The 22962-nt window shown below is 33.7% G+C and overlaps 3 protein-coding genes and 1 long non-coding RNA gene across 6 annotated transcripts in view; 2 read left to right on the forward strand and 2 right to left on the reverse strand.

Annotated features, from left to right (window-relative positions):
* The window catches only part of LOC129786650 (aminopeptidase N), a 31746-nt gene extending 23525 nt beyond the window's left edge, over positions 1-8221 (reverse strand). The window contains exons 1-3 of one of the 3 annotated variants that reach the window (XM_055821794.1): positions 7857-8221; positions 5682-5934; positions 5060-5089 (exon numbers count right to left, since the gene is read on the reverse strand). In XM_055821794.1, the coding sequence (XP_055677769.1) occupies positions 5060-5089; positions 5682-5721 (70 nt within the window). In that variant the 5' untranslated portion in view covers positions 5722-5934; positions 7857-8221. The remainder of the gene's footprint in view (positions 1-5059; positions 5090-5681; positions 5935-7856) is intronic. The other 2 variants (XM_055821793.1, XM_055821795.1) reach the window with 2 other exon arrangements.
* On the forward strand, positions 1031-2681 carry LOC129786740 (uncharacterized). Its single transcript, XR_008750164.1, has 2 exons — positions 1031-2403; positions 2483-2681. It is a non-coding gene; the product is annotated as an uncharacterized LOC129786740 (long non-coding RNA).
* A 1727-nt stretch (positions 8222-9948) lies between the features above and the next one.
* LOC129786864 (homeobox protein Hox-C6-like) lies at positions 9949-21677 on the forward strand. The gene is made up of 4 exons (XM_055822112.1): positions 9949-10090; positions 19617-20183; positions 20501-20652; positions 21546-21677. The coding sequence occupies exons 1-4, from the start codon at positions 9949-9951 to the stop codon at positions 21675-21677; spliced, it is 993 nt and encodes a 330-aa protein (XP_055678087.1).
* Positions 21665-22956, reverse strand: LOC129786684 (MKI67 FHA domain-interacting nucleolar phosphoprotein-like). Its single transcript, XM_055821856.1, has 2 exons — positions 22701-22956; positions 21665-22632 (listed from the first exon to the last, which is right to left on the reverse strand). The coding sequence occupies exons 1-2, from the start codon at positions 22902-22904 to the stop codon at positions 21700-21702; spliced, it is 1137 nt and encodes a 378-aa protein (XP_055677831.1). The 5' UTR covers positions 22905-22956; the 3' UTR covers positions 21665-21699.
* Between the last annotated feature and the right edge of the window lie 6 nt (positions 22957-22962).

Here is a 22962-nt window from a genome sequence, read left to right on the forward strand (position 1 = left end):
AGTTTAATGTTTAATCCTACGATGTATGTTAGGACACCATAATCAAACGTCCAATGCTACTCCAAGGTAATTTCATAGGACATTCTAATTGAACGTTTCCAATGCCAGTCCAATAGATTACCATTGGACATTCGATTGAGATATATTCAACCATAGTCTAATGTTTAATCCTACGATTTATGTTAGGACACCATAATCAAACGTCCAATGCTACTCCAAGGTAATTTCATAGGACATTCTAATTGAACGTTTCCAATGCCAGTCCAATGGATTATCATTGGACATTCGATTGTGATATGTCTAACAGTAGTTTAATGTTTAATCCTACGATGTATGTTAGGACACCATAATCAAACGTCCAATGCTACTCCAAGGTAATTTCATAGGACATTCTAATTGAACGTTTCCAATGCCAGTCCAATAGATTACCATTGGACATTCGATTGAGATATATTCAACCATAGTCTAATGTTTAATCCTACGATTTATGTTAGGACACCATAATCAAACGTCCAATGCTACTCCAAGGTAATTTCATAGGACATTCTAATTGAACGTTTCCAATGCCAGTCCAATGGATTATCATTGGACATTCGATTGTGATATGTCTAACAGTAGTTTAATGTTTAATCCTACGATGTATGTTAGGACACCATAATCAAACGTCCAATGCTACTCCAAGGTAATTTCATAGGACATTCTAATTGAACGTTTCCAATGCCAGTCCAATGGATTATCATTGGACATTCGATTGTGATATGTCTAACAGTAGTTTAATGTTTAATCCTACGATTTATGTTAGGACACCATAATCAAACGTCCAATGCTACTCCAAGGTAATTTCATAGGACATTCTAATTGGACGTATCTAATGCCAGTCCAATAGATTACCATTGGACATTCGATTGAGATATATTCAACCATAGTCTAATGTTTAATCCTACAGTTTACCTCAGGACACTTTAATCAGACATCCAATGCTAGTCGAAGGAAAATTTATAGGACATTCTAATTGAACGTTTTCAATGCCAGTCCAATGGATTATCATTGGACATTCGATTGTGATATGTCTAACAGTAGTTTAATGTTTAATCCTACGATTTATGTTAGGACACCATAATCAAACGTCCAATGCTACTCCAAGGTAATTTCATAGGACATTCTAATTGGACGTATCTAATGCCAGTCCAATAGATTACCATTGGACATTCGATTGAGATATATTCAACCATAGTCTAATGTTTAATCCTACAGTTTACCTCAGGACACTTTAATCAGACATCCAATGCTAGTCGAAGGAAAATTTATAGGACATTCTAATTGGACATATCCAATGCCAGTCCATTGGTTTATTATTGGACATTTGTTTGAGATATGTCCAACGATGGTCGAACGTTTAATCTTACGATTTATCTTAGCACATCTAATTCAAACGTCCTATGCTAGTCCAAAGGAATTTCAGAGGAAAGTTTACGTTAGACGTATCCAATGCCAGTCCATTAGTTCATCATTGAACATTCGATTGGGATATATCCCACGATTGTATAATATCTTGTACTACGATATCTCTTAAGACGTCTAATGCAGACGTCCAAAGCTAATCCAAAGGAATATCATAGGACGTTAAAATTTCATATATCTAATGCCAGTCCAACTATTTTCATTGGACTTTCGACATATGCTTCCATCGATATGTCTTACGTTTGTTCAAATGTCTTTGTTCTGTGAAGAGTGCGTGTGTAGCAGCGTTGGAAAATGGAAAAATGGGAAAAATATCCGGAAAAATAGCAAAGTAAGTACATTATACACTAATTAGGATATAGTTAAACGATGTGTATAAGAAATTAAGTTGCAATTTATATAATTGTACGCGAAAATAGAAATTTTCTTTTTTACAGGTTACGTGTTTCGACAAGTCCAGGTGAGAGATTTTTTTCGAATAAAAGCAGGTAAAAAGAGAAGTATTTTAATTAAAGAGCGCTCTTCTGTAAATAGTAGTAGTAGTAGTAGTAATAGCAGTAGTAGTAGCAGTAGTATGTAGTAGAAGTAGTCGGGGTAGTAGTAGTAAATATTATGTATGTAATATTTGACAAATTTTTCTATTATTCCATTATTATTCATTGATTTGTCTTTTCATGCTACATGTTCCCGGACAACTTCTATTCTCCGGACTCTCCCAGGCTCCCCAAAAAGAGTGTCCATGGACAACCCAATGGATTGTCAATGGATTCGTCCCATGTGTCCCATGGACTTTTCTTGTTTTTTTCTTATATTCTGTAATATTCTTACAGCTACATGTTCCCGGCGTTCCCGGACAACTATCTTACGGATACTCCCACGTTACAAAAGCTCGCCAAAGAGAACTATCAGCATTTATGACGAAGGGAATGGAGAAAAGAAAAGGTACTTATCATTGATTGATTATATCTCATTTTATTTTGAAGATTTTACTTAATATTCATAAAATTATTTGTCTTTTCAGACCGTGCCTTGGAAAACAGAAGTAGGAGAGCATCCCGTGTCTTGGAAAACAGAAATTGCAGAGCATCCCGTGTCTTGGAATACAGGAGTTGCAGAACATCTCAAAGACCCAGGACGTCAGAGTTCAACCGCCGAAGGACAAAGTATCATACATGTAAGATTTATATATATAATTTTTAAATAAAAAAATAAAAAATTAATTCAAAGCGTTTTTTAGTAAAAAAAAAAAATAGAAAAAAATTGGACATATCCTAAGCTATTCGTATGAAATGTCCTACGACGCGTCCGCTAGAACTTTTCTAAATACGGACCTGTCCTATGCTATTCGTATGGACTGTCCATTGATGTATCCACTGAAAATTTTGCACACTGGATATGTCTTATGCTCTTTGTATAGACTGTCCCATGGATTGTCCTCTGAGGTGTCTGCTAGATTTTTACTCTACACGGATCTGTCCTATGCTATTCATATGGATTGTCCACTGACTCGTCTTCTAAAAATTTTCTAAACACTGGATATGTCCTATGTTCTTTGTATAGGCTGTCCATGGACTGTCCCCTGACGTGTCCAATAAAAAATTTTGTAAACATTGGACAAATCCTAACCGGAAATAAGTGACAAGTCCTATGATCTGTCCAAAATCTGTCGTACGAAAGCAAGACTCGGAAGTCATGAAAATGTCTTTGAGGATGTCTTATTTTGTCGTAGGACAGAATATAAGAAAAAAACAAGAAATTTCCATGGGACACATGGGACGAATCCATGGACAATCCATTGGATTGTCCATGGACACTCTTTATGGGGACTGTTTTATTGATTGTTTTTCAAGGGAAGGCTTCTTTGAGCACATAAGTACACCATAAAGTGTGAAATTCAGGGAGAGTTGCAAATTAAATGAATAAATACACGGAAAGAAAAAAGTTGAGGCGGCGCAAAAATTCAGTACTTGTTACAATAGCAAGTTATAATGTTATTGTACCCGCCACTGTCCATTTGCACTAGCCGGAGACTCCAGCTGTGCCAACTAGAAATTCCTGTAGAATCAAATGAGATTTTCTGCTCTTTTCACACATTTGTCACTGTGGCTTTTCGTCGACTGCGCAACCTTGTCTCGTATTTGCTTTATAAATCTTGTGCAGATGCGTAACATGCTACTTCAGTCGACGGCTTTGCCGACTTGTGAAAAGACGAGATATATAATTTTAAAGATATAGATGTCTCTTTTTCTCCAATTATAGCATACAAAAATCAAAACGAATGAGACAAAATGTGTGTGCATATACGCCATTTCCTTCTGACTCATTGGCGACATAGCCAGTTTGTAGTTGAGTTAGAAGCAAACTCCAGCTCTGCCAACAATGTAACAATTCTGACGCCAAACTGTTGGCATAGCAAGAGTTTCCAGCTAGTATTAGTAGTTATTTTTCTCCGTGTAGAAATTAATTAATTTACACTGATTTTTTTAGTGTAGAAAAGTCATTATTTGAGCTCAAATTAAACTAATTTTCACTTAATTTCATAAATAGAAAATTTAAAGTCGTGAAGGGGTTAATTCTTTTATTTCTTAGTAATTATTTTGCAATAAAAGGTTCAAAGGAAAATTACATTAAAATAATAAATAATAATCTTTAATAATGTTAAAAGAATCACCGCTAAAATACTTGGTATGCCACGATTGTGGTATACCAATTAATACATGAAAACGTATTTTTTTATTTTATAAAAAACATTTTAGAGCTTAAATTTATCTTTCAGCGCTTTCAACAATTATACTATAAATATATTTTTTCATGGTGGAATTGAGTATGATTTTTTTATCTATTAAAGAAAAGCTAATTGGGGATATAAAGCATAGATTTATTCTTGCTTTTTCTTAAGATCAATCACTGAATACGACACACAGAATCAAAAGCTTTTAAAAGATTCTATATGCATAGAATATCCTTTAAAAAATATAATTCTCAACGCTTTCTTGGAAAAAATTATCCAATCTTTTTGCTTTTGAGTTTGTCGCTGATTTAATAATTTATTTTATCAAAAAAAAAAGAATATTGTACACCACCCGCAGGAAATGTCTCCCCCTTGTGTGGCAATAAAACATTCATGTGCACAATTGAATGTGATGTAATGGGACATATAGCTTAGTGACACAGTAACACAACGCACAGGCTCTTCTTTGCAGGCTTTTGGCGATTTTCTATCAAATTAACGCACAAATGCTAATTGATTGTACCCACTTGCTGTGTGAATAAATGTACAATAATGTGCTTCTAAGGTCTCCCCACAATATTGATATGTACTAATTTGTGCAACAAAAAATGGAACAATTTATGGTGACGAATGTGGAGTACATAAATTGTGATTGCACTACATAATAATCAAATCAAAACTCTGCCATATGCTCCACTGAACTCCCAGCGGCGATGGCATCATTTTGGGTTTGATTGAGATGAGAATTTTTTGCGAAAATCCCACAAGTGGGGGAATTGATGAATTTATGGGTGACGTACTGTTTGACTACAGCGCAAAGTAAACTTGAGTCACATTGTGTGGACAAAAGATCATATTAATTATTACCTTCATCAGAATCAACAACAGGATCCAAGTCTTTGTGTGCGCAAGAAAAATATACCAAAAGATATAATATAAATTACATTTAGTTCTTCTTTTTTTTCGTTTTAAATGGTGTAGGAGAAAAAATGTATAAATGTGCGATAAAATGGAGCGCGAAAAATGAGGAAAAATGTCATGGAAAGTTATGAACAATATTTGTCTAAGAAATATCTGTTTGTTTGCATTTTTTGTGGGTGTAAATTTGTCTCAAATAAAATACAAAACAGCTTGAAATGACTATGTTTAAAGTAAGAATAATGATTCCTCCCCACCCTCGTTCGTGTGCAGATAATTTTGTCACTATGAGTGCATTCTTGATGATGAAATTGTTAACCTTCAACTTTATTGAGGAAACAATTAGCACTTTTTTCGCTCCCATATCGTATTAATTTAAATAAATTTTTACGAGACACATTTTCGTGGGGCATCCAAAGTTTTTTTTTGCAAATATATTATACTGCACGCACACACCATTCTGGCGTAATTGTGTGTGGTGAGACAGAATTGAATTTTATATGCAAATCTTCCTCAATATATAATGAAGCTATATAAACTAAAAAAAACATTATTTGTTGTTGAAACATACCTTCATTGATATATCCGCCCTCCATCATTTTTGCTGGCATAGTAGAAAATTTTCAACACAACGTATTGAGTTGTTGGCAGAAAAAAAGATGTGAAGATGTCACTCTGCTGTATAATTAATGCACTTTAATTGGTATTTCGTTGCTCCTTAGGCTATTATGTGTACGTACAACACTCTCATATAGGCCTAAATGTAATTAGCTAGTTGATAGACGTCGCTGAGAATTCTAATTTACAAATGCACCATCATCATCCTAGAAAGTGTTGAAGAGAAGAAGAAGAAAAAAATCACTGAATGAACTCATGTTGTCATGAAACCGCCTTTTAACACATTCGTGAATGAATTTAATTTAACGATTTAATGTCGCTTTTTTCTGGTATTATTCACATAAGCCGGGGCCAGACCATATGTTTATGACGACGAATTAGCGCATTTTGAATAGTCTCTCTTGTGCAGAAAGACCGGCATGAAAGCCACAGAACAGATATCTTTTAGGATATTCAGAACTTTCTCATCAAGTGAAATGAAAAAAAAAGGAGAAGAAAAAAAAAATGATTCAACATTCACATGATATTGTGAAAATGAAATTTTGGCACAAAACTCTGGTATTTAGAGCATTATAGTGCCTCGTATTTCGAAGTGGATGAAAAGCAATATATCACTTTAATTTTTCTTGTCTTTTGCAAAATATTAAACACGTTGTTCTCACTCCGGATGTTCTTTTTCCTTTATTTACATAAATTTTACGATCTTGTGAGAGATGAATATTTTTGTGTGTCAAGGATTTAACACCTATGATATTTTTTAATTCAAATTTTTAATGGAGTCTTCTTATAAGCATTTGAGGGCTTATTCTAATAGATTGTTGAGTTTAATATCCATGTTCTTTAAGGACTTTTTAAAATTTTTTTTATAGAAAATAATTTAAAGGAAAAAATAAACGATAGAAAATTAGAAAATTAAATAATTAAAAGGTAAGATAAAAGGTAAGAATTCTTTAATAAAAGAAGTAAATTTTTATATCAGTAAAATTAGAATTCTTATGCTTCTTTAAGAATTCTTCTTTTTTTTTTAAGAATTCTAGAACTTTAATTATTGACTCCAGATTTCAGCAGAAAGTATTAAAATTTTTAAACAAACTGTGAAAATTAACCCTTTAAAAAATTTTTATCAATAAAAAATGTTCTTTTAAAATCACAAAACCGAAAAGATATTTTTTCTCAAAAGATAAATTAATTAAACATCCGAATGAACGCACCGTTTCATTTACCACCAACGAAAAAATTAATCTAATATTTAGACACTGGCATGACTTAAGCCTTGTATCATCGCTGAAATATTTCTTTTGCAAAAAAAATCACAGACACGGTAAAAATGATAAGTTAAAGAAGCGAAGGAATCCGATTTTTAATGTGGAAGACGATATTTATGCTGATCATCTCACTTTTGGTGAGTATCACTTTCAATTTGCATAAACGAGTTTCCTCGCATAGGGACCACATACATACTACCGAACAAAATGCGCGAATTAAAAATAAACTGCTGTCTCACATTTATTTTTATTTTCTAATTCTTGTTGAAATTGTCGTGGCGGAAGAGTTTTCGCGCGCGAAAATCAATTGCTTTTAATAATATAAATAAAATATATTGAGCGGTGGTGCCCAAACACTTGAGTTGTGGCAAAATTATTGATTCTCCATGTTAGGCGCACCACATTGAAAATTGAATTCATTGAATGAAGTTGAAAACTATATGGAAATGAGTCAATGAACTCCTCATATATTATTATTATTCGTACACAATTTAGTTACAATTTCTCAACAAAGTATATTCTTGAGTGTCTTTCGGTGTATGGTGTGTCTTAGAAGTCATTCTTGAACTCATTTATATTTCAGCACAAAATTGAAAATGAATGTAGGTAAAAGGCCTGCGAAAATATCATACAATTCACCGGCAAATGAACTTCAGTCATGCAAGACTCCACCGGATTTTCCTCAATTTTTTTTTTATTTTTCTTTCCAACACACGCGGGGTCTCTTTGGCTCCCCAAATAAAAAGGCGAATGTTTAGCAAGGTGATTAAATTAAAACTGAAACCTCCTGCCAACTTTGGGTGAATTATATCGGGTGTGATGAGGTGATTGAAAGTGAATGAAAAATCCTCAAAGATATTTACAGGCGAGGTAGTCAAATTTTTTTTAAAATTAACACTGGCACGTTAAACTTGAAAAATTGTCAGTTGGTGTGTTGCACACGAAAAAATGCAACGAGGCATACAGAATTGTTTGTTGAATTATAAAAACAAAAAAAAATAATTGAATAATGAACACACGAAGAAGTCTTCTTCCCAGACACAGAATTCTCTTCTTCTGGATGTTCTGGAAGAATTTTTCTTTAGATGGCAAAAAGGTCACAGAGTTAAACACACTGCCGCAAACTAAGCGGCGAACTCGCGACCGCGACCGTATCTATCGCACAACTGATTCCAACGAGGAGCCCGATTCAACTGAGCACAGTGAATTTCAGAACCATACGAAACCCGATGCCAACCAACACAAATTATTTTATAGCTCGCCAGACATACTCGCGCAGCCACACTATACTACATTTGTGAGAAGCCAAATGGGAATTATTCCTCGGACGACTACACGCGTTTCATGTAAAGTGAATTAAAATATTGCTCTCTGGGTGGATTATTTAGAAAGGTACAATACGGAGAGAAAACATGCGAATGGGTGCCAGACTCTGTGAAAGTTTTTTTTTCTTCTTATTCTTCCTTCCCAGATGGAGATTCTAAATATATATAGATATATAGATAGCCACATATGTTGAATTTTTCAATTTTCCTTCAGAATTATTGTAGAGGTAAGACCTTCCACTCGAGAAATTTAGTTGCCGTGTGGTCTATTTGGTTAATTGTGGAATTTTTTAGAAATTCTTATTAGAAGATAAGATAAATTTAAATATAAAAATTTTTAAAGATATTTTGTCTTAAGATTGAAAATTTTAATTTAATTTATCCCGGTTAGGATTTTAAGGAAATGAAGGGGAAACAACCAATAGAAACAGCCGTTGGACTACTTCCCCTCTTTAATCGCTTTTGATTGGTTAACCGTTTATTTGAGCAAAGAAGTAGGGGTAGTTCTAATTACATGCTAATTCTGAACACGGTAAAAATATTTAAGACTAGAATTGTACTAAGATTGCGAGTTTTATTTGAAAATGAGCTTGAAAGATTTTGAGAAATTAAAGGGGAAGTCAGCCAATAGAATGATTTCTTTGACTCTTTTCCCTCTTTTCTCGTATTTGGATTGGTTAATCGATAAAGAGTAAGACAGGTGTGGTTCAAACTGCATTCTTAACTCAAATGTGGTAAAAATATTTAATTTTCATTATTCTTTAAAGCAGCTTTTCATGCTAGAATAGAGATGAATAAATCCTTAAAAAATTCTCTTATTTTAAGAGATTATTTCCGATTCTTTTCTAAGTTTTCATTAGGAATTTAATTACCTTCCAGTAGGATTTAAATCGAACATTTATATTCAGAAAAGTAAAGAATTCTAATCAATTCTAAAATAGCAATAAAAATCAACTGGAAATATCAGTTTCACTTCAATGTTTTTCATCCAGTAGGTGTTTCAATTTTAAGCTACTGTAGAGCATAAAAATAAAGATTAACATCGTTACGGTAATTTAATATTAACAATTTGTATTAAATTCATTCCTTTCACATAAATTTTTCCCTTTTACATAGAAATCCAGACAACTCAATAAAAGACCTCTTTCCCAAAATATGCGGGTGATTTAATTACATTCCAATTGTTGAAATAGCTGTGGCATTATGCTCTCTCCCCGTCAAATCTTCATTGATTTATGAGATTATCCAAAGAGTCAGGAGGTTAACAATTACGCACCACCCTCCCTGACCAATTGATCTGAATGGAGTTGAACTACAAACTTATCCTCCGCACGCATTCATCTGCCAACAATTAAATCAAACAACGTGTGACGCACAAATTCGACAATGAAGCTAAACTATTCAATTGTGGGAGCAGCTGCTTGAAACTCCTGGGCAATCCTGATGGATGCTCTACTTGGTGTGTAGGATGAATTTATGCCATTAGGCGTGAATTAAATAATAAAACAGGGTCCATTAAAATTTAGCTGACGTGATGTTAAATAGTAAAAAAGTTGAATAATTTTTGGAAGCGCAGACGCGTAGAAGAAAAATAAAACATTTTAACACTGTTTGGGCTAAAATCACCGTGATGTTCGTGAATGCAGAGTGTCTGTCCTTGAGAGTAGCTCCACTAAATCCCATAAATCTTCCAGTTTCATGCCTCAAAGAGCTTTGGATGTGGAATAGCAGATTGTATAACAGAAATGAGAAGAATGCTGGTGGTAATGGCGGTTAGTCTCTTAAGTCTGGTCCATACTTGGTCAATATATTGTTAAATTTTTTAAATGATTTTAATTTAATTAGCTATGTGTGCACACGATGGGGTATTCCAAGTATTTTCTCTGCCTGCCTTGGGAAAGAAATTTTGAGCATGAGCGCACCAAAAGAAATTCCTTGAGGAATATTGGAAGCATACACACTGTTATTGTTTATGTGGCGTTCTTTTTAAAATAAAGAAAAAAAAATATATTTTCTAATTTTAAAACACATTCACACATATTCAAGTACGCGGAGGAATAATTATGCTTTCTCTTTCAAAACTCTCCGCCAATGGAGGATGCGATGAAAAAATACATTCTGAAGCCCTTTAATAGCAACATTGAAAGGAGATGCCTCGAGGGAATATGCGTGATCTCTGTGATCTACAAAATCACCCAGATCACGCCACAGAATCATTTAAAAATCATTCTGTTTTCGAAGCATTTTACGCAGACTTCTAAGAATGAGAATAAGGTCAATTTATCAGTTTGAATATTTCTATTTTTGAGTTTATTTTTAAAAGGAACAAAATATTTACATACTAGAATTTTTCTTAGCTTATGCTAAAAGATGCAACAGAATCTCCAGAAGAAGTCCTCTAAACCATGCAATAGTGTCGGTATCTGAGAGGAGTCAAAGCAAACAATATTCTGGAGCATAAAGTCATTTGTCTGTTGGGTTTATTTTAATTCCTCCACATCTGTATACGTCCATTCATTCATGGAGTTTCTTCCCGCAACGTAGTCTATGCGTGGCATCATAAGGGCCCCGAGGAAGTCGTCCCGTGTCACCGATAAATATCAACCAACTGCGAAAAAGTTCCCCACAAGCCTTGTAAACAAAATTGTCGTGTGAATGCCTAATGTCCGAACAATCAATATAATTTTCACAACTTTATTATATGCAAAGTCTCGCATGTTCTATATGGCATTGTTCCATCAGGCTTTGCACAGACACATTTCGCGGATAATTGGGTTTTTGACTCTCTGTTCAAAAAGAAATTTATCACCTCTGCCTCATGGCGCTTTGGTTGACAAATAGGAGGATGTATGGTCGTTTCATAAATTAGCTCACCATAAAAACGCAAAAGACATTCATTGCTGCAGTCTTAGGCTTCTGCGAGCAATAATACTTCTATATTTAATGTGAAACAATCAATATGTGATATAAATAACATTTCCGGATGATGTCATCAATATGTTTTTTGAGACATCGTGTGTGGAAAGATAAAGAGTTCATGTACTGTTGTGGGTACGATGTATCGGGTGTCTCATGTTGGGCGCTCATTTTATTAAGAAGAATGATTAACCCAGATTGTACGTTTAGCAAATTCTCTTTGATGTCTTTGATTGTTTTACAATGGTTTATAAAGTTTTTATTTTAATAAAAATCTAAAAGATTTAGTTAAAAGAAAAGTTTATGGGTTTCATAAAATTTCAAGATTTTTGCTTAAAATTGAATTTTCTAGATCAGTTTAAAGTTAGAATCGTGAAGATCCAAAAAAATGCTGGAAAATTCTCTCATGCAATAAAAAGCTTTGCAAAGTAATTTTGATTTTCCTTTTAACTTTGATTTGATTTTACGCTTCCACCATCGTCTTAGCTCATCGTAATAACCCTAAAAACCTCTTGAACTTACACAACAACTGACCATATCAATTATTACTAAGATACAAAGTAAGAGAAGCTCACAAATAGCACGCATTCATCTAACAAAATCCCTAAATTCTATTATAATAAATCAAAGTACATCAATCAAAATTATTTCCATTTAATAAACATTTTTATTGAGACACCCTCTACCGGTTCATTAACTATGTTTTGCTATTTCGCGAAGGAGAAGTGATAAATAACTAAATTTAGATGGATTTAATGGGAACAAAAGGACGCAATGGCGGTATCTTTCATTATAAAAGGTAGGTAATCAACAAACTTCTACCTCAGTGGGTATTCTTGGAAATTTCCTGAATTATATAAATAAACTTATCAGTTGACTCAGAAATAGTGAAATTACTTTTGTTGTCTGATAACACTGTGTTGGATGACATCATAAGAAGGTGGAAATTCTTTGTTGGAACATTACAACATTTTATGCTCGCTCAAACAATGTTTCCCTTCCGTGAGTTGGTTCTTTTTCTTTTTTAATTTCTTTATTTATGAATTTATGGTTGGTTTAGTGCTATCTACATAAATCAAATACATTACTACTGTAGGGAGGCAAATAAGACGTCGCGGAAAAATTATGGAGAGAAGACAAATCTTGCGCAAGGTGGCAGAGAAAAAGCTTTAAGAGGAACTATAAAAGAAAATTTATAGAATTTTGCTTTAGGACCCTTTTTAGGGCACCTAAAATGTCCAGAAAGTCATTAATTTACTACTCAATCTCGACAACAGACAAGTTATAATTTTCTTGAATTCCCCAACGTCAGCTGCCTCACGTCATGTCTTTGGGACATAATCAATTTGATGAGGAAATTGTCGCATAAAGAAAATTGTTATGTAGGTCACAAGTTCATCTTGGCCATCGACAGAATAGAAATTTCTACTTGGGGTTGGCTCGGATTGTCTTCGCAGGCGCCACAAGACTCAAACATTGCAATAAAAACAATTCCAGCAATTTTTCACCCCTCCAAAAATGAGGTCATTTGAGATAGTTCCCCGCAGGATGTATCGATTTGCTCTCTATGTAATGTTTTTGCTTTTTTTCTATGAGGGGAAAGTTGAATGTTTACCAACTTTTCTCGCAAAGTTGAAAGGGAAATTATTCTGATATTTCGTAAATTTATTATTTATGAATTTATGTTGTTGAAAAATAAATATAATAGGGAGGGTAAAAAAATAGTTTTTTCAACGCAAATATATAGGGTTAAGTCAGTCGTAAATTATTCACGTTAAAAAGCTCAGAATGAAGCTTTTTTTGTTGAGATAAATCAAAAATAAAACAAAGATATTAAGAGATTTATTTTTGATGAATTTATGTTCTAGAAAGATATATATGACGAACATTGAACAGTTCTTTAACGAAACTGTAATATATAGAGTAAGATGAGCCGTAAATCAGTTCCAAAGGAGCTTTAAAAACTATCCCTTTTTCCGTTGAAAAGGGGCAATATTATTTTTTCTCTACATTATTCAATAAACTTTAACTTAAACTCTGCTCAGGCCAACCTTCTCCTTCCCCATATTAATAAAAAATAGAAAACATTTCCTTGTAAGTAGCTCAATCTTTCAAAATGTTTCTGATCCATGTTACCACAAGCTGTGTATGTTAATCACATGACTTTTGTTTCTCTCAAATAAAAATGAAATTTAGCCAATAGAGGGGTTTCCATGGTCGAGGGCCCATCAAAGTCCGCGCGCACTAGAAATGGTAATGTGTCAATTACATTAGCTCTGATTGATATCTCCAGCAGTGAAGATCATGTTTTTTTCTCTCTTCAACCTCTGAGAGTAACTCATGTACAAATTACAAGTTAAACATTTTGGCAGCGGTATACGCAATTGGGTGGAAAACGAGTGTTTGAAATTGTAAAATAAATAGATTACCGAATGATCTTTTTATGATTATTTTAACTCTGTGTGATTGGCATTTACGACCAAGAAAAATAATGTGATGTGTAGGAAACTCGGAAAAAAACGACAATTGAGCGCGTCTTTGGGTCAATATTGGCTCAACCATCAAAAGTCAAAGTCAAAAAGCGATTTATTAATAAATTCAAGAAGTCACATTGTCCAGCCCAAAATGCTCTCACCATGACGTGATTGTGAACCAACAACATGCGACGCTATTGCGGGTACGGGAATGGTTTTGTAAAAGCCACATGATGAGCAATTGTGTAAATTTTTGTGGCCTTATCGTATACTACTGTATGAATGAATAAGTTCTGTAGGTGGAGTCTTTGACAAAAGGCTTCTTCTTGTGAATTTCACAAAGTTGTGTCTTTGAATCATCAAAACTGCAAACACTTGCTGAAATTTCTAAACTTATCCAAATGATCTTACACACCGTGGATGGGTCATCAATTGCCTATATATTTACCCTTGACATTTTGCACATAAAGCCTAATCCAATTTGACAAAAAGAGAATTCTCCACAAGTTGGCAGTAAAAAAAAATAAAAAAATTTTGAACAAGACTTTTGTAAAAAGTCACGATTTTATATCTAAATAATTCTCTTTAATATCTGCCGGATTATGCAAATGGTCCCATTAATGTAATAGATTGCTGCGCGCGTATATCACGAATTGGAATACGTCGAAGAATTCTATCTCTTCTCCATTGAGAGTCATGGCAATTTTTAAATTGTTTGTTTCTTCTTCAAAAATGAAGATCGAATAAAAAAATAAGCAAAAGACTTTTGGTTGCATTTTTTACAGCCTCTCCATGATCATCATTTTCCCTTTTGACGTCGTCTTCTTTGATGCATGTTAAACCAACATTCGCTACGCAAAAAAAAACATTGAATGAAGCCATCATCAGCTTTATTTACCACACGCAATGCACCGTGGAAGCTGGATACATTTATTTTTTGAGGAGCAAGTCGAGAAGCAATTTTTGTGACTTATAAATCACGGCACTTATCTTGCAATTTAGTTAGGGAGAGCAGGGAGGACTGTAATTTTGGTATTAAATCACATTTGAGAGCTGAGAAAGAAGACACCGAGAGTGCCAGAGGAAGTGTAGGTAAATTTAAATTCTAAACCATCAATGTTTTATGATGAATGGCGCCGCTACTATATACATACATAACGAATAAATGAAGATGTATAAATGAATCTTATACAAATTAGCATTTAAAATATGATTAAGCAGGCAAACAATGTGAATCGAAATGTGTGAAATTGTTGCATAAAGAGTCCCACATGTGTGATTAATTAATTGCATTAATGCAAAGTAAATACATCGCCAAATGGGTGCCAATTCGTAATCATATATGCAACACATCATTAAATACTTTGAGAGATTTTCATACTTCATGTGGGATGTTGAGTCACGCACATAAGCACCGTGAAAAGAGAGCCATCAATTCGCAGATATTGAATCAATTCTCCCCAGACTATAAATAAAAGCAAATACAACCGACATAACAAAATATCCTGATGGCAATCTGTTGATTCGCCAATTTTTCTTTACCTCTCTCTTGCTGTAACTATTACAGCATTTTGTATTTTTAGCTGAACTTGATATCACTGTGTGTAAGAAGGGCAACAGGTGGAGTCATCTGAGTTATTTAACGAGACGTCACAATAATAATCATCCTAGACTTCAGCGAGAAATATTTAAACTATTAATAAATGAAATGGTCTATTTTCTGTCATGTTATAATGATGTCAGACGCAAATTAACAAATGCTTAAGAATTGGGATTTAGAAAATATCCAACGGATGATCTATTAGGTGAGATTTTTCTTGTACACTCAGAGAAAATTTTTTTGTTCCTTGTGTGCCAGGTGATCAAATTTTATATTTTATATGCTTCGAATTTGATTAAAGAATAAAAATTTATAATTATTCTTTATAAGATAATTTATTTTAGGACAAATCGTACTTTTAAGGTAAGTTCGGAATGTCCTTAAAAAGCTAAGGACAATTTTTTATCATATGACTTTGATTTATTAACATTTCTTTAAAGAATTCTATTAAAGATTAGGCGTTTGCTAGGTATTGGCAATTAATTTAGATAGAATCATCTAGATTCCTGTCTAGATCTAAAAAACAAGTTTGTCGCCTCCATCTTCTACTCAAATACCAAATAGAGATGGAGACGCCTGGTTCTTCCTGCTACCTTCTCAAAAAACCGTTATTAACCAAAACTAAAAACAGGATTCAATTAAAGATTTTAGCACTTTTTTTCATTTATCAAAAATAAAAAAAATGCATTCCCATAAAAAATTTTAATTTTTTTCTCAGTGTACCTTTACATTTTTACATCGAAAATCTAATGCAATGAACTGAATGAGTACAAGGAGTACAAAACAGAGGAATATGTAAAGCAATTTAACAATGATCTCACAGAGAGATGGAGATGATTTATTCTTGTGCCCATTCTCTTAACTATACAATTCCTTTCCCATGCAGTATTGAATTGCAGTCCTTTATTTTTTTCCTTCCTTCAATATGTGGCTGTTTTGTTCATTTTTTTTTCATCCTACATATGCTCCAAAAGATACAAGAGAATATTTTTGTAGCTGCATTTAGATGCTTTAAAAAAAAGAAGAAGGGAAATGAGCCTTCAGTGATCATCCATCGATATGCAATTGTGAAGTTTGATGGAGCGGAAAGTATAAAAGTGTGCTGTGTAGGAATAACATATCCACGTTAAATTGGAAGCCAAAGACGCAAATTGAATTGAAACATCTGCATGGCGGAAAGGATTACATTTTTAGGAAAAGAAAAACATACAATTCCGGATGTTGCAGTACGTCATTTTTTATTGACGTAATTATGTACAGTATAAAGAAACTATTTCACATCAGTGGGCAGAATTCATTTTTAGTTCTTGTTTAATTAATTCGGAGTAAACATTTCTTCGTCTTTTTTGTGAGACAATAAAAGAAGAAAATGTTCGTAAGACCAACATTTTCTATGATTTGGGGAAATAAGAAGAAATCTCTGTATCTGAATGCATTCTTTGAGATGTCTTCTCTGCGGTGCCACTGCGTCTAGAGACAGAAGCATCTTATTTGAAGCATGACACAGAGCTCCTCTTATGAATAAATCAATCTCCACTTTCACATTCAATGAGAAGACAGTTTGTCAATAAATACAAGCTATGCAGAAAAAGCATACCTCACAAGGACTTAAGTTTCATATTTCAGGATGCCATAAAGAATTCTATAAATATGTGATTTAGGACACTCTCTCTGTATGCTGGTGGCAAAGCAAATAGGAACAGCAACGTGACCAACATCCCGAGGATTGCATTAGAGATGCATTTGCTTAAATTTTCACATTCAAACCACACACAAACATCTTTTTCTTTTGCCTTCCTATCGTTGCCCGCAAATGAATGAATTAACAATGATGAGATGTGATGTTAATTGAATGAAAATCATTCATTCATATCGAGACTCAAGGAGAGAAGTACATTCATTTAAAATTCCCGCCATAGCACATAAATTTGCGCCAGAAAGTATGGAAAATTCTAATATCTTCATTTAAAAGATTTTTTCTGATGATTAACCGATTAACTGACAGGCCCATCAATCAAACTACAAAGTGAACACTCAAAATGATATGGAACAAATTGCTTGATGAATTCAAAGTGGATAATTGGTTTGAGGAAAGAGAAGCTAATTAAAAAGATTTCTTTTCAATTGCCGTGACATTTTTCCTCGTCACAATAATGTGGGAAATTTCTCGCAATAACCTCCCGAGCTACTAAATATTATATTTATGATGGCAAGTGTGGAAGATCGTTGCACGTGTCGGGATCGTTTTTTCTTTCACCCTTAAACTCTTCGTAAAAAAAAATCACAGCTAAAAGGATATTTCGGAGGATGAATGGGATAAATGAGACATTGCGTGAAGGAGTGCCTCTCCACGGGGAATTTTATCTCTATTTCTCTCTGCAGGGAATGAAGATAAATTTGTAAGACAAAGATTGACTTGAGAGGCAATATAGGACAAGCAACTAAACAAGTCAACTATCTTGATTCTCTTGCAATGTTGCCACTAATAAATCACCAAATCGCCTCATAGATATTGAAGATTACACTCTGATGTTGTAAAATGTAAAGGAGACACTCAAAAATTAAAAGAAATAGCGACTGTTTCCGATTCCTCCGCAAGGTGTTTCATTTTAAAGCCCCCGGAGTAGCTCAACGTCAAATTTTTGTGTAAAAAATAAATCTCTCTGAGAAAATATCACAGAAATAATAAAGGGATCCTATTTTGTTACAAATTTGTTGGATAAAAATATCTATACGATCAAAGCGGATGAGAGAAATCAAAGAAACGGAAAGGAATTTTTCTTATAAAAGATGAAATTGTGGGAAAAGAAAAGCAAAATATTATTTTCTTTATTGCAATTAAATTAATTTATGTCTTCAAGTAATTAGAGCAAAGAATCTCTGAGAATGATTTTTTTGAACATTTTTTGGTGACAAAAAGTACAAAAAAAGGATCCTTTTTTAAAGTTTTATTAGTTGGTTTCTAAAGGATTAAAAAGCAGCTTCCGAGAAGCATTAGAACAATTTATTTTCATAAATACTTCTTAAAATAATTAAATTATTCTTATTTCAAAGAATTACGAAAAATATTTTTTTTACAGTTTAATTTTAAGTTTTAGGATATTTTAAGCCCAAGTAAATGATACCTACACACGAAAATTAAATTCTTTAGAAGGTTTTTAAAAGAATAACTATAAGGATCATAAAAAATCTAATTTGTTTTATTGAATTTTCTTATTTTGGTAAGGCCAATCTAATTTATCTATTTACTTTTCCAACTTTTCGAAATAATTGTTTTTATTTTTTAAACTTTTTTTTAACTAACTTAAAAGAAACTTGAAAGATATTAGTGACAAGATCGTCTACAAAATTCATGTTATAATCATATTATTTCTTTAAAAATTATGTTACTTCGAGAAGATTTTTTAAAAAGAAATAAAATAAATCAATATTTAATTAATATCAATATACATCGCCACAAGAATTTATTCTTTCAATAAAATAGATTGATCATCGAGAGAAGATCGAAAAAATCCAAGCAACTCTGAGAATTATGTTCAACAATATAATTCTGGGACAAAATGCGAAGATTTAAAAAAAAAAGCATAATGAATGTATTTTATTCTCAATTTGACGGTTTCACTTCTTAAAAAGCACATCGGCTTGTGCCTGGTAAAACGATTAAGCTTCATCGCGAGATTGCCTTTTAATAAAATAATAGCGCAATTGAAATTTTTATGAGATGAAAAATATTGTCATGATTTGAGATTTATCGCATTGCCCATCTTCCACAACATGATCATCGGCACTCGTTTACAAAAAGCATGGGGCTACCCTTCGGTACTACATATAAACTCTGTGGGGTTCGCTCGTTCTTCATACAAAGATTTGATCGTGTTTTGTTTTTATTTTGGCTTCCGATTGTTATTTTCCCACAAGTCACCCGCCTTGAGATGCAATAAATTTATCCATAAATGCCGTTCCTTTCTTCCCATGGCGACGTTTCTTCCTACAAAATCTTCAATTAATCTTTCAGTAGAATAATTTACGTAAAAATCAACATCAAACCAATGAGAGTCGTTTGGGATTGGGACAAGCAAACGCCTACCGAAAAATCTTCCACATCCAATTGGACATCATCTTGCTGCGGATAGATTTCGAGGAGACATAGACACCGAAAGAGATTAAAGAGAGACATCTCAGTTGGGATGCTGCTCATTTGCATACAGTGCGTGATCATGTGAGGATCGGTGATCTCTTGAGAGGAATATTTTCATCTTTTCTTTGCCTTTAAAATGGATCATTCGCGAATTATTTTTCATAAATCAGAATCAAGTGAAAATTTCGTTTCTTCCTCAAATTCTGGGAATTTTCTACCATCACCTGAGAGAAATTTGAGATTTTTCTACGAATCCTGCGGACAAAATTCGGAAAAATTAAATCTCCTCAACTACTACAGTGTGTTCAATAGTTTCAACTACAATTGGGGCTCATTAACTGATCGCAATTATTTGCTATCAGCCTTCAATGGGACTCCGTATTATGAGAAAAATTCAGCAGATACAGAACGTTGTGCCATCCCAAGTGAAAGTGTTGCAAATAGTGAGGATATCTTGAAATTCATCCCAAATTCTGAGCCAATGTTCAATTATGAATTTGATGTGCCTGAAAATAATTGCCAAAGATCATCAACTAATCAATTCTACGACGATCCTACCAAATCCATTGATTCTGTGGCAAATGAAAGAGAAGCAACGCCTGAATTTTGGACCACAGAAGATAAATCTGCGATTGAGGAGAATCAATCAAATGACGAAGAAATCCTCCAGGATACTTCATCAAATCACGCAACAGAGGACAAAGGAAGGAAGATTGCAATTAATCGAAAGGCCAAAGGTAAAACTCTCTCATTCGCACAATGCCGCCAAAAATAAAACAGAAAGGAAGATTAATTTAGTTAATTCATTGAGTTTTATGCACAAATAGTTCATCTTTGTCGCGCTTCTCTGTTTACACACAGCCATCGCATAAATTATGTGCCATCATTAAGACGTATCACTCGATTGAGATGATTACAATCAGATGCGATATTTAAGTTAAATGATTCAACACTTTGGCGGTGCTTTTTGCTGCCAGAGCGAGAGGATATTTTATCATCAAAAATGTAATTTTAATAAATGCCCATTTGTGTCATTTTCCGCTTTGTATCGCAGATATGAGTAAAATGTCGGCAAATCGGAAGGAGAGGACGGCATTTACAAAGTCTCAGGTCCGAGAATTGGAGGCGGAGTTCAATTATTCCAACTACTTGACCAGATTAAGGCGATATGAGATTGCTGTGGCGCTTGACCTCACCGAAAGGCAGGTGAGAAAAATTGATTTATTTATTTTTCATTTAACTGAGTTTTGTGAATTAATTTTTAAAGATTTGTTCAAAAATTGAACGATTTAGTGATTTTAAATTTTTTACTCAGACTTCCCCTAGAAGCTCTTCAAATTTTCGTGAAGTCTAACTTCAAAAATTGAATACATAGAGAAAAACCAGTTCTCAAACAAAATTCTTGAAATTAGACTTAAAAAGTTCTAAAAATTCTTCTTTTAATGGAATTTATTCGAATTTCGTGAAAATAAAGTTGGGAAAATCCGAGTAAATCAATCTGATTCATCTGATTTAGAAGAAATTCGAAAGATCTTAATATTCCATCAGATTTGCAAAAAAGAACTCTTTTGGCAAAAAAAAATTGGTCAGTAGACCGGGGCAAAAAGTCACTTAAGGAATCAGAAAAAGCTCAAAATATCATATTTCTTAGCTAGATAGAACAAAATAATCTAAGAGAGTTGTAGGGCGTAAAATGTCCTAAATAAAGAGCTAAGAGCTATAAACGCTGTATCTGTTTAAGAAATATAATATTTTTAATTTTTTCCAAACCCTTAAGTGATTTTTTTTGCCCCGCCCTTCTCTAGGTAATTTTATACTTATTTTCATTTTATTTTATTGAGCGAAATTAATCGCAGAATAATGATTTAAAATTTCATCATCTTACTATTTAATTAAAAATGTTATTTTAGAATATTTTTTTTTATGTTTTCTGAAAAGGTTTTATCTTTTTTATCTCTTTAATCCAAATATGTATTACCTTCAGTTTGACCAAACTTACCTACACTTTTGCCAAAACTACCGACAAAAAGAATTATTCCAATCTTTATTAATAATTTTAGTTTTTCAATAAGAAAATCTTTTTTTTTTTTTCATTTTAGGTAAAAGTGTGGTTCCAGAATCGTCGGATGAAATGGAAGAGGGTGAAAAATGCAAGCAAAGATGGAGCAGCCTCAACCAAATCCACGGAAAAGGAAGAAAGTTTAACACCAGAATCAAATTATATTGATTGAAAAAAATATATTTCATTTCTATTTATTTCTTAACAAGTTTTTTGCTCTTTTTCTGCCCCATCTTGAGCACCTTTGACCCCTTTTTGTTTTCTTTACTCACCGATTCCTTCTTTTTGGGCTTCTTGGGAGCCACAGGAGCAGCTTTTGGAGGGGAAAGTTCGGGAGTTTTCTTCTTCTTCGTCACTTTTTTCTGCAATTTCTCAAACTTTTCGGGTTTTTCTTTAAGTTTCTTAGCTTTTGAGGCTTTCTTTGCCACCGACGCTTTCTTAGGTGGTGGAGCTACTTCCTCAGCAGAGTCTTCTCCATCTTCCTCCTCTTCTGACTCAACTGCTACTTCCTCTGGAGTTTTCTTTTCCGGAAGAGACTCTGTGACCTTCTTTTTGGTCCTCTTAATGACTTTTTCAACATCAAAAGAAATCCCTGCTTCTGCAAGTTTTCGCTTCTTGGCCTCAAGTTTCTTTTCAAATCTCTCCTGACGTTTCTTGATGGCTTCCTCCGTGGGTTGTGCATTGTAAACTTCAATTGCCTTCCTCTGGCGAGCCATAGTTGATGAAAGCACAACTTCCTGCCCATCGATAACTTTTACCTTCACACGACTCTTCATAATGTTGGGCGTCACCTTATCGGGTGGAATGTACTTCGTCTTCAGGATGTTCTTCATCAGGAGGTAGTTATTCATTGTTTGGGCAGCAATTTCAGCCACTTCAGCAACACGGAATTCCACAAATCCTACTCCAGTGCTCTTTCCCGTTTTCAGGGATCGTTTAACACGTACTCGGTGAACTGCTCCGAATTGTGAGAAAAATTCCCGAAGCTGCTCCTCGAAAAATCCATGTGGAAGACATTTTATCTGGACTACTCCAAAGGTGTTTGGTTTTCCTTTCCGGAGAGGCTTCACATCGGCAGGAGTTTTAGCAGCAACACCGGGAGTTTCCTCAGCTTTAACCTCCTTCTTCTGTTCAGGATGAATAAAAGGATCTTTAGACATACAATTTAGTTAATAATAGTGGCAAAATAACTTACAATTTTAGGTTTCTTTGCTGGTTTCTCAACATTGAAACGCTTTGAGATGCCTTTCAGTTTCTTGGGCGCTTCTGTGGGTTCCTCTTTAATTTCCGGAACTGCCTCAACTTTGATACTTTTCTTCGGCGCCTTCTTTACCTTCTTCACTACTTTGGCTTCCTTCTTCTTCACACCGGCACTGCTTTTCTTAATTTTTGCAATCATTTTTGCTTGTTGAAAAAAATAAACAAAACGTGCTTTTTTCAACACGCGGTAAATGACA

The sequence above is a fragment of the Lutzomyia longipalpis genome, chromosome 1 (genome assembly GCF_024334085.1).
Source record: "Lutzomyia longipalpis isolate SR_M1_2022 chromosome 1, ASM2433408v1".
NCBI classification, from domain to species: Eukaryota; Metazoa; Arthropoda; class Insecta; order Diptera; family Psychodidae; genus Lutzomyia; species Lutzomyia longipalpis.